We start from the raw sequence: 15,726 nt of genomic DNA on the forward strand, positions 1-15,726 counted from the left end.
ATGCATATGAATCACTGAGTACATCCACAGATTGAAGCACTCGCCATAGTGAATATGAATGTTTTCATTTGTAAAATGCTTAGTGACTGACTTCTACCAGATTTATACTGGATCTGTCTGTACATCACCTACTGGATCAAGTTGGAGATGTTTCGACTACATTGTCACCCAAGCTGGAAAATAATGTTGGGAAGAAAATGGGATGTGTGTACTGGAAATAGAAAGGGGGATATAAGACTGTGCCTAAACTAGATGAAGGAGTTTCACCCAGACTGGAACTATTCCAAAGTTGCAGAGGGAACTTTGGACTAGGAGTTCTGCAGGAATACTCCAACTCCAAGTAACATGGATAATGGAGCAAGATTTGCACTGTTTGCAGAATACACTAGCACAATGTTTGTCCTCCTATTTGAAGACAACCCAAAGCATACCTATTAGAACTGCAAGCTTGTATCCTTACTGCCCAAGTGCAGTCTGTCAAACTCTTGGATGCGTCATGGCTGGCCACGCCCATGCCCGGTTTAGCTAAGGAGAAAAAAGTCCTGATACATCACGTTACACTGCCATGACAATGTGAGTTTGACACCCCTGGTATAGTGGTGAAGGCATCAAGTCTTTCCTTAGGCACAAAGCCAGCTGGAGGGCCTTGGGACAATCGTTTTCTCTCAGCCCTAGGAAGGTGTCATTATTTGTAAGCCACTCAGAGTCATCTTATAGGGAAGAATGGGCAGCATAAAAAAATCAATCAATCAATAAAAATAAATGGCAAACCATTTATGATAGGTTACCTCACATGCAGACTTTGACAGGAACTTTCCCAATCTTATCAACTTTGTTAAACTTGAACGAAGGGGAGGGCAATAAAAGCCAACCATCAAATACACCATCAAGGACTGAAGCTGACAATGCAGAAGACAAAGACAAAAGCATGAGAATGGAAAGCAGCTTAGAGATTTGCAAGAAAGAACAATAGCAAAAACAAGCAGGGAGAAATTGAAATCTTAACAGTAGAAGGCAAATATAACCAGGAGTGGGCTGCTACCGGTTCGCACCAGTTCAGGCGAACCAGATGTTAATTTTACATCTGGTTCACCAAACTGGAAGTTGCAATGACTGGCTGGCTCCACCAACCCTGCTCCGTCCCTCCCAGGAGTCTCCATGTGGCCAGGTAAATGCAGGGTCCACACAGAGGCTTGGGGAAGGTGAAAAACGGGCCTCCTGGAGGCTCTGGAAGGCCAGAAATGGACCTGTTTCTGGCCTCCAGAGGAGCCTGAGGAGACCATTTTTGCCCTCCTGGAGGCTTGAGGAAAGCCTCTGGAGACTGGGGAGGGCAAAAAATGGGCCTCCTGGAAGTTCCAGAAGGCCAGAAACGGTCTCCACAGAGCCTCCGGAGCCCAGGGAGGCCATTTTTGCCCTCTTGGAGGCTCGAAAAAAGCCTCTGGAGCCTGAGGAGGGTGGAAACGGCCACCCACCTTGGTACAGGAGGGTAACTAGACCACACCCACATGACCACACCCACCCAGCAACCAGGCAGACAACTGGTTGCTAAATTGTTTGAAGCTCACCCCTGAATATAATGTTACAGGCATAAATGAAAGTTTATTACACATGAGTAGAACACAGTCCTAGAGTCTGTAACTTATTTAATAGGAGTAGGTTCAACATAAGGAAGGTTAGGACATACATTCATGAACTGAACATGGAAGTTCTGTTGAAATATAAGAACAAAAATAAAAACTGTCATCACCGTAAAAGTTATAGTAGGCTGTCTGGAAAGGTAGAAAATATAGAAATATAGAAAATATAGATAGAAAAATACATCTACATGAGATTACCAAGCTCTTAAAGGTATATGCAAATAATGACAATGACAGATTTCATCTATTCTAACACTATCTGGACTATCTAACTGCAGTCAGAGGTCTAACAAATTCCTATCCTAAGTTTATGACACTTTGTTTGTCAGAAGGTAGAAGAAATAACAATGGCACCTGCTATCTTGTATTTAATTCTTACCAATATGGTGGAATGTGTTGAAGAAGTAAACCTGGGGAAAAAAGTTACCATGTCATACTTGAGTTCATAATATCAACACAAAGAGAAATAAAGAAGAGTCAGACTTGTATTTTGGAATTTGGAAGATTGGGTTTGGATGAATTTGGATGGAAGTTACCAGATCCAATGGCTTGAAATCATATTTAGAATGATATAAAGAGAATAGAATAAGGTGAAAAAGTAGGACTGAGTCTAAATTTCAGGAAAACAAAGATAACAATAGCTGCAGAAGGACATGAGGTGTTCACAATCAACAAGGAAGAAATTGAATTAGTTCAAGAATTTATCTTCCTTGGACCAAAAATTGTTCATGGTGGTAGTTCTATACCTGAAATCAAATGCAGAATAATCTAGGGCCACAGTGCAATGGTTAATATAAATAAGATCTGGAAAATGCTCTGGATATACTATACTTAAATTTCGGTAAGGCATTTGACAAAATAGACCACAATCTACTTCTTGGACAAACTTGAACAATAGGCCCTATCCAACAAAATGATTTTGAGCTTTGGAGAAAAGCAAAGTTTTACATTTAGGCAGGAAAAATCAATGGTATAAGTACAGATTAGGCAAGACCTGGCTCAAAAACAATAACTGTGAGAGGGACCTTGGAGTCCTAGTGGATGATCACTTGAATATGAGCCAGCAGTCTGCAACAGCAGCCAAAAATGCTAATACAATCCTGGGTTGTATAAACAGAAGCATAGAATCAAGATCACATGAAATATTAGTGCCACTTTATAAAACCCTAGCTGGAATACTACAACCAATTTTGGTCACCATACTACTACTGTAGTAGTAGTAGTACTACTTTGGAAAAAGTTCAAAGAGCAACTAAGATGATCAAAGGCCCAGAGACTAAACCATAAGAAGAACGGCTACGAGTTTTGAATTTGTCTAGTTTAAAGAAAAGAAGAATTTGGGGTGACATGGTAGCAGTATTCCAGCATTTGAGGAATTGCCACAAAGAAGAGGGGATCAAATTATTCTCCAAAGCACTAGAGGGCAGGACAAGAAACTAATCAAAGAGAGAATTAATCAGGAATTAAGGAGAAACTTCCTAACAGTGAAGACAATTCACCAGTGGAACAGCTTGCTTTCAGAAATCATGGGTGCCCCATCACTGGAGGTTTTTAGGAAGAGACTAGGCAGTCACTTGTCTGAAATGGTATAGGGTCTCCTGCTTGAGCGAGGGGCTGGATTAGAAGACCTCTAAGGTCTTTCCCATTCTATTCTATTCTAAAAACAGAGATGTTGATATAAATACAAAAAGCAGGCTAGTTAGAGCAATAATCAGGGGTGGGATTCTACCAGTTCGCATCTATTCTCTAGAACCGGTTGCTAACATTCTAAGCAGTTTGGAGAACCGGTTGTTAGAAGCAATTACTGGCCTAATCCTGTAAGGAAGGCAGGAAGGAAACATTCTGGTGTTGCTTACAGAAACTGCCTCTCTGTTAACCCTTATTACATTTTTGGCAGGACTAGATTTCCTGTCTCTGGAACTTCTCTGGAGTTTTTTTCCCCTCCTTTGCTGGTACTTTGCTTGTGTGGAGTGATCATTCAAAGTTACAATGGCACTGAAAAAAGTGACTTATGACCATTTTTCACACTTACAACTATTGCAGCATCCCCACAGTCACAAGAGGCCAGGTGAGGAGATGTGTGCCTCAATGTGAGTGATATTGAGTTGGCCACGCCCAGCCAATAACATGACCAAGCCACGCCCACCAACTAAGCCACACCCACAGCACCAGTTGTTAAAAAATGTGAATCCCACCCTGGCAATAATCTTCCCTATAACAATGTACTGGTGTGAGTTAGGCACTAAGAAGGGCTGAGAAGGATTGATGCCTTTGAACTATGGGTTGGTGTAAATTATTGTGTATACCATGGACAACTAAAGCAACCAACAGAGAATCATATAAAATGAGAAACATCACTGGTCAGAATCACAAGACTCCATCTGATTTACTTTGGCCATGTCATGCATGCAAATTCATTGGAGAATCAGTGATGCTAAGAATGATTAGTGGATCAAGAAGAAAGGACAAGCAAAGAACTCACTGGCTTGATACTATACAGATGAACATCCAACAATTGAAACTGCTTAACAGGGTAGTATGGGTATATATATGAGATCTGGGTGTTTCAGTAGATAATTCTGAACATAAATCAACAATGTGATGACTGTCTTTTCATCTGCTATCTCTTAGAGTTTGTAATGTTGTTCTTCTTCCATCAATGTTACTAGAAGTCTGATTGCAACTGTGATGCTCACTTTCATCAACCATTTGTATCACAAGAAAACTTAGATTAATTTTTTTTGATTAACTGTATGATCAAATTGATGTCAACTCTTAGCAATCACAAAGATTTTCTCCCAATGGATTTGTTCTCAGCCTCATCCTTCAAGTCTTCCAATGGTTGCACCCATTGTCCTTGTAACTGAGTCCACTTATCTTCTGTTGACCTCTGAGTCTCTTTCTTGCCCTGTTTCCCAACAGTATTCAAATAACATCCAAATTATGAGTCTGACTGTGCTTCAAGTAATAACTCTGGCTCAATTTCTTTGATTGTTCGTTTGTTCTTTTTCTTGACAGTATTTACAGGAGTCTATTTCAATTTCAAAATTCAAAGCATCAATATTGTTTCTATTCTGCTTCTTCAAAGTCCAACTTTCACTTCCATAAACCATCAAAGGGAAAACCCTAGTGGCTCTCATCATTTCTGTTTCTGCTAGAAAAAGCTATTTCAAACTCTGATCATTAAATCTAACGTTTCAGAGTAACATGACAATTCGACAGGCACAGCAGCTTACCTGATTTGTGTCAGTGTTCACTTTAGTCATTGCAGGACTGATATTTCCAATACTTAGTCAGCCTCACCAATACTGAGAGATGCCAAGAACCATAATTCTGTAATACGGGGATGGCCATATTCCACCCCTAACTTTTTTTAACTCCATTTTTTTACCGGCTGCATTGTAGGTTCAGAGCTTTCAGGTGAATACAGTCCCTCCACTGGGTTCATTTCTAATTTTTAATTTGTTGAGGCAAAACAGCTGAATGGGAGAGTATGATTTGTGACTTGCTAAGTTACCCTTGGAAAAACAAATAATTTTCCCCACATGATCAAGAAGACATCTTGTGGTCAGATTCTAAGCATAAGTAACAAACATGTGCATCACTTGCCAGAAGACATCTGTCTGTCTGCCTGCCTGCCTATCTATCTCTATCTATCATCTATCTATTAAATTTTATACCACCCATCTTGCTATCCAAAGTGATGCTGGGAAGGTCTCAATATACAACCCTAAGACCAAGGGACTTCAAACTTGGCAAGTTTAAGACTTGTGGACTTCAACTCCCAGTATTCCTGCGCTAACATGACTGGACAAATACCAACACGGAGGTGAAGGAGGGGCACAAATGTTTTCATCTCCTTGAAAAGCCATAGAAAAAGGTTCTTGGCCATCATCCAGCTAAAGAAATCCTATCTAGCAAAATTATTTTGTCTATGACATGAAGCAATTGTCTTATGACAGGACATGCACTTTTAGCTTACACTGATGTCTGTTTTCCCCTGTGACTCAGCTTCCTTCCTGTCTGGAAAGAATTCTATTCCTTTTGTGAAGAATACTTTCTATCTGCAGCTTTGGTGTGTGGAAGGTCCAACATTGTACCAATGAATCTACTCCTGCCCTGAGAGAAGACTTTTGATTCCCTTGACATGCCAGCACCCCGCCCCTTCCTCCCAGCCAACTCTGTTTTACAGGCACCTCAAACCTCAAGTACGGATTAGAAGCACAAACACAGGTCTGGTACAGGGAGATGCATTTCCACAGGGTTAAACCAAAGACACCGTTTCATGAAAGTCATCCATTAATTTAGTTGTAGGGCTTTCTTTTGAGTGCCCAGTGGAGAAACTCTGTTGAAGCTGATACTGCTCACACAAATGAATGTACATGCTGCATAGAAGGCATGGTGTTATAGCAAGTTACAGCTATAACTGTTATAGCAAGTTACAGCAACAGTGCATTCTCTATAATATGATAAGAGAAGTTGGCTTTTTTTTTTTTTTTGAAAAGGGTTGCAGAGAACAACCTGTTTTCATCTTGCATTAAAAACATCCTCCTTTCTGGGAATATATTTGGATGGTTCCTGAGTATGTTTGGGGCCTTTTTTCCACCCTTACAGCCAATTAGCAAAACCAAAACCTCAAACAGAAAAATAATATGCAAAGCGGAGAAGGGAGAAGAAAAAGAAAAGAAAAGAAAGCAAGTGTGCATTAAATTCTTTATTACAAAAAAAAAGGAAAAAACAAAACAACCATAGATGGTTTTTTTTTAAAAGATATTTTTTGTCTAAAAATAAATATTTCTTATGGAATTTTGAGATTAACCAGTGTGGCTAGTGATTTTTTTTAGCCACAGTACACCAATAATAACAGTAGCACCAATAAATAAAATGATAGTAAAATTTTCTATAATCTGGGGCAGAAGAAAAGTTTACATATATAAAAAATGTAGTGTCTAATTAATTACACATATACATAAACATATATATATATATACACACATACACATGTACAGCCATATATATATATATATATATATATATATGCATATATATATATATAGATGTAGATGCATAAACTTTGCTTAAAAGGAATGTGTAGGGATGAGTGTTAAGATATTAATTAAATAACTGATCATGCTATTCACTTTCTCAACAATTGGGGAAGATTGGTTGAACAGAAGAGTTAAAACAGTACAAAAAAAAGGTACAACTTATAAATAGTAAAATTAAATATTAAACAAAGAATATTGAAAAATACCTAGTTTAAATTATTATTACGTTTTAATTTCTAAATTTAAAGGGACATTAAACAAGTATATAGAACATCACCGCACACAGCATGAACATATACATTTCAGTTGTACATGTGTGCACATGTGCACACATCCCCACGCAGACACAGACGCATACAAACTGAATGCATACCATATTTCTATCAGCTAGAGGGGGATTTTATAGTGGTTAATACACACTTGTCAAAGGCTGACTTAAGGCCAGTTTTTCTTGCTTTTCTGTAAACAAGCAAGCATTTGGCAGGATTCTGACAGAGACCAAGTATAGTACCAAAAAAAAAAAAAAACGAAAAAAAAAACAGTCAGACTGAGAAGCAGGCACACAGACCAGTCCAATGAAGGCAATGAGACATAACTTTCCAGGTACACAGAACTGTGCTCTACATTTGCAGACTCAGCTATGCAATCAGTTTCCAACAATGGATTGATAAATGTTCTGACAATGCCAAACAGATGGCCGGATCCAAGCACCATTTCATGTCCTAGAGAAAGATCTTAGGGAAAGAAAACAGGTAAGGAGAAGGGCAAGGAGGATCTCATACTACTTCGTGGTAGGGAAAGGAGTTGCTTGGATTCTGTCCCCCACGAACATATACAGACAGTCATCCTCTTCAGAGTTGATTCACTAACTTCACAGAAATCAGAAACGTATAGAAGCATCACATACACACCATACAGCAATAGCTTTCCCCATGACAGCAATACTGATCTGGACTTAAAATAGCTGGATGGCATGCTGCCTGGAGATAGTCCAACAAAGTTCCACGCAGTAAGAAAAATGGGAATTCTGTCCTTGCAGATTCAGTGGTGTCCAGCAGCCTCAATTCTCCTAACGTATTTGATCTGGGACTGCAGAACATTTAACAGAGAATGGTACCCAGTGGTGTCAACCAGTATCATTTTGCATTTCCCAGCAAAGCAAGCTGAAGCCATGCCTTCTATGCACGTCAAATTGCTTCAGACATTCATAGAGTGTAAAAAGTAGAATTAAAAATCTGCCTTATCATCTTCTGTCCAAATACCTATTAAATGCCTGGTGATTTGGGAGATACTTTGGTGTTTCAAGTGTTTATATGCAAGGCACTGAAAATTGTAGCTTGATTCCCCAAGAACAATTACTGATTGCTAAAACTGAATTTCAACGAATCAGATTGGCTGGTCCAAGTTCCATATTCTAAGGCAGTGTTTCTCAATCCTGACAACTTTAAAGAGGTATGAGTTCAACTGTAAGAACCCCCATGGCTGAGGAATTCTGGGAGTTAAAAGTCCACATATTTTAAAGTTGCCAATCTGAGTAACATTGTTCAAAGGACATCTTCAAACCAGAATTAAATGGAATCTTGCCAATTGCCTGGTACTAGAGCTTTGTTTACTGTCTCTGAAAGTTACATATATACTGGCTTGGTTACAAACAATTATCAAAAAAACCTCTGTTGTTTTGGACCTATATGCAAAAAAGAAAACCATCACTCCTCCCCCTTTCATCAGATTTACACTGGCTTAGATTTTGGTGATGAACCAAAATCCACACCTGTTAGAATGCTATTAACTCTGGGACTTAGATCAGACTCTGTGCGCACTTGAACTTAAATCTTTTTGCATAGAAGCACTTAAGGCTATTCAATTAAGTTCCAAAACTGTTATAGGAATAATACAACAATCAACCATTCAAGAAACTAACAGAAAAAGCTTGAGATAGCCTTCCCCAATCTGCTACCTTCCGGAACTAACCAACAGCAATTCCCACTTTCCTCCGCCTATTTGCCTTGCTGATTCAGAATATTGGCTCTGAACTCTTAACAGCTATGGAAGAGCTTGGATTGAGGGAGGCTAACCAAAAGCTTACATGGCTGGTCTGTATAGGTCAATGGGGAAACTGGATAAAACAATCACATTTTGTAATGACTACAGTGGGCACTTGAAAAGTAAAAGTAAATATCAAGGTGAATTGCCTAATTTGGAAATAGGTACAGCTTTAAGAATAGAGGGAAGCATGGTGGTTTTGTCTTCCTTCTTAAATCTGCTCTATAGCAGTGTTGTTTAATATTATTTCAGCTCATGCAGTGAATAACTGAACAGCACATTTAGAACCACCCCAAAATCATATGGCTCCTTTCATCCTCCATATTCTCTGTAACTTAACTGTAGAATATTCTTAATTAGGGAAGTCAAGGTTGTTTTAGAATGCCACACAAGGTCCCTCTTTAATTCAAAAGTTCTTCTGCCAACACTGGGCGCAGAGTAACTCTGGAATTCAATGTACAGTCCCACTGACTTTTCATGCAAGTCATATCTGGGTGGCTGGGCCTAATTATCAGATATTATTGATAATGGGGAGACTCTATGCTAATTTTTTTGTGGTGGTAATAAGATCTACAAGTCCAGCAAAGAACAATATGTCTTAATATATTCATAGGTCAAGACTGAGAGTAACAAATTTACAATGCTAAAGTATAAGCTCTCACCAGCTTTACCCTCGAAGGGCCAAAATGTAACAAGCCAATTTAAAACTTATTAGGCACAAAAAAAAAAACCTATACAGTTGTATGTATGTACCCCCTCACTCACACACACTCACACATCCTGTCTATTGCGCATATATACTTAAATTAATATCCCTTTCCAGAAAAGTTCCAGAAGTATCTTCAGTGGCAGCTCTGTGCATGATGGTTGACAGTGCTGGTTCAACTGCCCGGCTCTCTGTTAGTTCCCCTTCTTTCCTCCATCTCCTTCTGCCGATATGACATCCATTATTTAAGTAGCCAACAGGGATGGCAGGATTCCAGGGATGCCTCCTTGAGCTGTCCAAACGTCAGCCATTTCCCATCATTAAGGCCAAAACACATTATCTGTGGCAAAATGTTCCTGCAGCAAGTCAATACAAAAATATACACCAACAACCCAGTGAAGCTAACAGATAGTAAGCCAGACTCAGAAGAGATTTTTCGAGAAAGAAGGGGAAGGGAATTTGATTGAATGATCAGTTCCAGCATTTAAAAGTTATTTCCTTGACCTTTTGACCCACACAGTATTCCAAGGTGCCATTTTGGGAATCCCCTGCCATCTCTTCTCGTACAAATGTTTCACCACACGGGAGTGGGGCAGGAGAGTGGGGACAGGAAGTGAGACCAGCAGGCTTTAGAGGGTCAGGAAGAGTATGAAGAATATATTGAGCAGTATTGACTGGAGTCCAGTCGTAGTTTCTTTCTATGTCCCAAATAGCCCACTTGTGTCCACAGCAGTTGAGTATATCCAGTGAAGACACCAATAATGTTAGCAATGTTTTAGAAATTCAGTATATATATATACATACATATACATATACATATACTTCATGTGTTTTGGGAGTCCCAAGCATATACCACTCCACTCTCCCTGGCTCTATATCTTAGCAGCATGAGAAGGAAAGTTTTTTTTTTTTTGTAAAACTAGTTCAAAACCAATAGGTGAATCCTGCGCAGATCCTCAGGGAATGTTCCTTCCAGAGTCCATCGTTCATACTCAAAAGTGCTGTGCGCTGCTGATCCTTCATTTTTAGTGTTCATTTGGATTAGTGTTTGTTTTCTGTTTCTGACCAGGTGAGATGTCAGGCTCCAGAATCAAGGCTGCGCCCGCACTCCCTTTCTTCTCTGCTGCTCACCGCCTTGGTTTGTCACATCTGTGAAGGAGAAGAGAGAAGGGATGAGAGGTTATGTCACGATATGCAGGATTCCCCAGCATTAACACGGCATTAACAGGCGAGAAGGAGCCTCCTGGGTTAAAAGATTAGCAGAAGTGTTTTGCCACAGAATAAATCAAAATCCTATACAGGGACCAACAGGAAAGGACTTGCTCTTAAAGAAAAAGAAAAAGGCACTGCATTTCCTCTAGTTTTCTCCCCGCAGATATGAGTACTGTAAAGAATACTACTTCATCTCCAAAGTTGATTTTTACATCCTGGCATGCCTCTCACTCATACCTCCACAGAAACAATCTACCCTGTTTTGCCACACTAACCTCCTCTGCTATGTTTTGAAAGAGGTGCAGCCAAAGCAAGCCGGGGTGCCCTGCGCAAGCAAAAAGGGGAGAAAAGAAAGAGCTTAATGCCGCTGCTTGCAGAGGCGGAGATTAGTGCCTAAACACAGCAGCAACCATCGCAGCTGTGCAGAAGCCAGGAAATGAAGAATCAGCTGTGCCCTTTGAGGTCCAAATTTCCTCCCTGCAGTGAAGAGTTCATTTGAAGCAGCCGAGCAGCTGCCAAAGCCAAAACAATCCAATCTATCCTTTGGCACTACTCAAGGACAACCTGTATGCTGGCCTTGGTCCTAACACAGGGACAATTTTTTAATTAGCCATTTTCCCCCCCTTTCTTCCTCTGGGAATAGCATGGCACTCACTTCGAGGATTATTTCAAACTTCTCGTGGGTTAATTTGAGGGGGAACTATAAAGGTCAAGGTCAGACAACTGTCTGGTTTCTCTCCAGGGGCTACTTCTGAACGGTGAACTGTAACTCAAGAAGACCTGGCTCTCTTCTTGCTGCGGCACTAGGCATCCACACTCAGATTACAGACCTTCACATCTTTTCCCTACACACTCAGCCATGTCTCAAGTCGAGAGAGAGAGACAGAGAGACAGAGAGAGAGACAGAGAGGTGGGCGTGCAGGATTTGGTGGGGCCAGCCCCCTTTTCTCACTGTTCTGAGCTTCTTTACTCTTCCAGCAGAGCAGTGCCACCGCTGGCTATCACTGAAAAGCATCCTCCGGGCAGCAAAAGTTTTAAAGCCACGTCTGAGCAATGCAGGCCCGTCCCCCTTTCCATCGTCCCCTCCTCCTGGATCCCATTCCCACCCCACCAGCCCTTGTGTTATCAAGGCCAGGTTGGGCCAGCGTCTCGGGGCAGAGAGCAGAAAGGGGGCAGAGAGCAGGTTGCACATCTCCCCAAGCAACCGAGGCACACCCAGCACCAATAACAAGCCGGAAGAAGCTCCAGCAAGAGTGAGGCATCGGAGAATCAGCCCTGGCCACTTCTCCATCCCCCGCCATCACCCTTACCTTCTCAAGCCAGGCAAGGAGTGACTGGGAGGAGAGGGCAAGGGTTGGCACCAGCCAGTGGTGGGATCACCCAACAGGGAGCCACAGGCAGAGAGCCCAAAGAGCCGAATGCGGCTCTGGAGCCATGGGTTGCAGACACCCATTCTAGAGTAAAAGAGAAGTGCAGGAAAGAATGCATGTCTGGATTTATGACTCAGTCCCAGGTAGATTTAGAGCTTAAAAAGATGGATTGGGACAAGATCTTTGCTTTTGAGGCCCCCCCGCCAAAAAAAAAAAAAAGAGAACTGGCAATCTCATTAAACAGCCTGTTGCATTAAACAAGGACTTGCATAAAAGTCTTTGAGGACTTCTCCTGAGTGCTAGCAATGTGGAAGGAGCCACCTCGTTCCCTAAGAGATGTATTCTAGATTATTTATCATCACCCTCAGAGGTGGTATTCAGCAAGTTCTGACCGGTCCTGGCAGACCGGTAGGGAAAATTTTGAAAGGTTCAGAGAACCAGTAGGGAACATTTTGACTGGCCCCACCCACCCACCCACCCCTGCTCTTACTTCTCACCTCTCCTATATCTGGCTGTTTATTAGCTCAGCTGATTCGCATGGCAGAGTGGATTTCCGCACCTCAGCTGAGCTAAAAAAACAGCGTAGCTCACCAGGGAAGGGCCATCTCTGAGCCTTGCGCGCACACGATTCACACGTTTGGCGTGCGCATGTGATAGGCGCGCCTGCACAGCTCACCAGCTTTGGTCCAGATGGCGGAGTTTGAGCACTGCGCATGCAAGCTCGGAAGCAAACTCCGAACTGGTAGGAAATGTTTTTGAAACACATCACTGATCACCCTAGAGGCAGACAATACAGTTCAACTCTGCCAGAACAAGGGAAGTTTTAAACTTTAGGCAGATTACACCAAAAGCCAGCAAAAGCTCACTCCTTTATCTCTCTCTAGAGGTGTGAATGAATACGTCTGAGAGAGCTGTATGTGGGGTTTATTTTCTGTTTTTCATTCTTCAGGACACAAACCTGCAAGTGCGCTCGTTTAACTCAAGCTGCTTCGACTTGCAACGTGAGTCTGTGAATTTGCAGGAACATTTACAGGTCAAGGGATCTTGTTTGTACAAGTGCTTTCTCCTTTCTGAGCAAGGTTCACAGTGACTGCAAAAAGGCAAAAGGAAAGAGGTCTAAGCTACAGTGCTTTAGCGGGAAGAAATTTACACATGCAACACCCTACACATTGAAGCAACCCTTGCCCCCACCCCTTGCCCACCACTCCCAACACTGCATGCCTAGAGCACTGCTGGGAGGAGAGGTGGACACTCCCAAAGGCATTCCAACACTTACTTGCAGTAGCTTTTTAAAAGGCAGAAATGGGCTCTCTGCAATGGCCTAATCCACAAATCCTGCATGAGTCCAGTTTGCAGTGGAAACCGAGAGCCTCCTTATTGTTAACTGAGGTCTCTGAGCCAATAGCAACAAAATATTACTACTACTCAAGGGCAACTCTTTCTACAGAGAAACCCGTCTTTTTTAAAAAAAAAGAGAGAGAGAGAAAACAGACTTTGGAACCCAACTGCTCCCATTCAAGTTGTGTCTTTTTCCATACAGATTGAATCAAAACAGCAGCTCTTGAAATCCCTCGCCCGCAACACCCCGCCACCTAAGAATGACTGCAAATGCAGGATTTGGTGAATTGAGATGTAGAAAAGGCACAGAAAGAGAAAGGGCACCCAATTCCAGCAGAGAGAAAGAGAGAGCACTCCCCAAATTTTCCCAGAATCCTTTAGCTGCCTCTGGTAATGGTTAGTAGTTGCCATCAGCCTCCATACACAAACACACACACACACACAGGCAAACATGCATGAAAGACAAGTATGAAGCTCTTGCTGTCACACCAACAGGTTTGTAAGTGACCGCCAAGAGGAAATTTAAGGAAGTGGGTTGGGGGAAATCATGTAAGAGCATTTTAGGGGGAAAGCAAGAGTGAAAATATGAGAAATTTGCCTATCCATTTAGGTCACTGTGTCTTTCAAAGACCAGAATAATCCCAAGCAAGAAAAAAACAAACGGATCACAGCTTCTATGTGCTCCCCAATGTTCCCAAACTTATAGTGCCACCACAAGAACAAGTGATTTGGAGATGTGAGTGAAAATTGTTTGCTCCTTTGATTGTTTAATTAGATGTAATGCAAGCAGGAGTTTTGATTTTAGGGGTGAATAGAAAGAAATGGGTAAAGGGCAGAGTCTAAAAGCACATGATGCAAAAACGTACAAATTCTGTGGTTTATACCGGGCTCTCTTGCGCTTTCTTTTTTGACCCTTCCCCTTTCCTCGCTTTGATTTTCTGGAAGAAAAACAAAACAAGCAAGAGAGAGAGGGGGGGGAGAGAAGGAGGGAGGGAGGGAGGGAGGGAGGGAGGGAAAGTGCACAGAGGGAAGGAAAGAGGAAAAAGAGGGAGAAGCTACCATAGGCATTTAACTAAAGTATAAGCACCTATACTGTGGAAGTCCTTGGAGTTGAGGCATTTCTGTTTTCGTGCTGTGAGTTGTTGTGGTTTTTAAGATGCGTGGCCATATAAATCTTTTAAATAAATGTGTTTCTACACTTCACACAACTCTATCGATAAAGTTGAAACCTGAAAAGACTCTCAACTTCGCTCCAGTTACAGATAGGCATATCTCATGTCTCACTTCCTATATGACCCAACCTACAACTCTGGCTCCTTCCCCAAGAAATTGAAATGCCTTATTTTGGCTCCAATATGGGCCCCAAAAGTCACTTCACTGGTCCCCAGATAGAATGGGCTCTCCAGCCTCAGTAAGGAAGAAAGAAGGTGAGCAGCACTTAACAATGTGCAAACAGGCTCCGTTTGCACCGGCTTGTTTTATGGTTTTCATTTTGACATGTACAAGCTTTACCCTCAGCAAATTATTTCTTAGTATTCCCACTGGAACCATCAGAAGGCATCATTAGGCTGTTCACCTACAGGCAGGTAACAGTGAAAGATGGGGAGGTAATTCTGCATTCTATGAAAAAAGGAGGTAAACTATTAATATGCAGTTCAACCTCAATTGCTCTGGTCTTACTTGGAACATAAGGTAATTATGGCCTGTCTGAACCCATCACTATAGGAGTTATCACTAATAAGTGATCTCTATGAGCTATTACATACAGGCAAATGAACTCTGTTCTCTCCTGCTCTGAAGCCCTTGCTGGTACTAGAGATTTAAAAGAAAACCTCTACACTGTTAGGTAAGGCAATGAGGCTAATCTAACTATCATTCCTTGGAAGGTGACACAATATATTTTTTAACAGAGAATTTGAGCCCCCTTCCCTGCTGCAATTGCTAGAGAAAGTAATGTACAGGTTTGGTTTTATTAAAAATGGTGATCCTAAGAAACCAACTCTACTGCACAGTATACCAGTTCATCTGATTTAATATTGTCTACACTATACGCCAGAGTCTCTGGTAGGTTTTCAAGTGATTTTCTCAGCTCTGCCTGGGAAATCCTTGGGGCCTTCTGTGAAGCAAATTCCTACCCACACATGTTAAGGTCTTCCTATGTACTTTTGATCATATTTTGAGCAGCAATCCCAGCCAAGGAGAAAATCAGGTGAAACTTAGTAGGTTCCTACTGCTCCAGCAGTAAACTCTGGGAGAAATGCATGTGGAAAAAATGCAATAATCTTGGGACAATACCTAATGCAAAAAGTACTCCTTTTCTTCCTAGAAACAGTTTATTTAAACTTTGGAAGAAGGAGATGCTGCAATAAAGG

At 41.5% G+C, this 15,726-nt stretch overlaps 1 protein-coding gene across 4 annotated transcripts in view; it reads right to left on the minus strand.

Moving 5' to 3' along the window:
- Positions 1 to 6,336: 6,336 nt before the first annotated feature.
- The window catches only part of VEGFA (vascular endothelial growth factor A), a 28,052-nt gene continuing 18,662 nt past the window's right edge, over positions 6,337 to 15,726 (minus strand). The window contains exons 7-9 of one of the 4 annotated variants that reach the window (XM_087965898.1): positions 14,239 to 14,292; positions 12,975 to 13,106; positions 6,337 to 10,583 (exon numbers count right to left, since the gene is read on the minus strand). In XM_087965898.1, the coding sequence (XP_087822024.1) occupies positions 10,562 to 10,583; positions 12,975 to 13,106; positions 14,239 to 14,292 (208 nt within the window). In that variant the 3' untranslated portion in view covers positions 6,337 to 10,561. Of the gene's footprint in view, positions 10,584 to 12,974; positions 13,107 to 14,220; positions 14,293 to 15,726 lie in introns of all 4 variants that reach the window. The other 3 variants (XM_026681113.2, XM_026681120.2, XM_026681130.2) reach the window with 3 other exon arrangements.

Source organism: Notechis scutatus, chromosome 1 (genome assembly GCF_049901735.1).
Source record: "Notechis scutatus isolate UNSWTSFEM ecotype Mainland chromosome 1, rNotScu1.2, whole genome shotgun sequence".
NCBI classification, from domain to species: Eukaryota; Metazoa; Chordata; class Lepidosauria; order Squamata; family Elapidae; genus Notechis; species Notechis scutatus.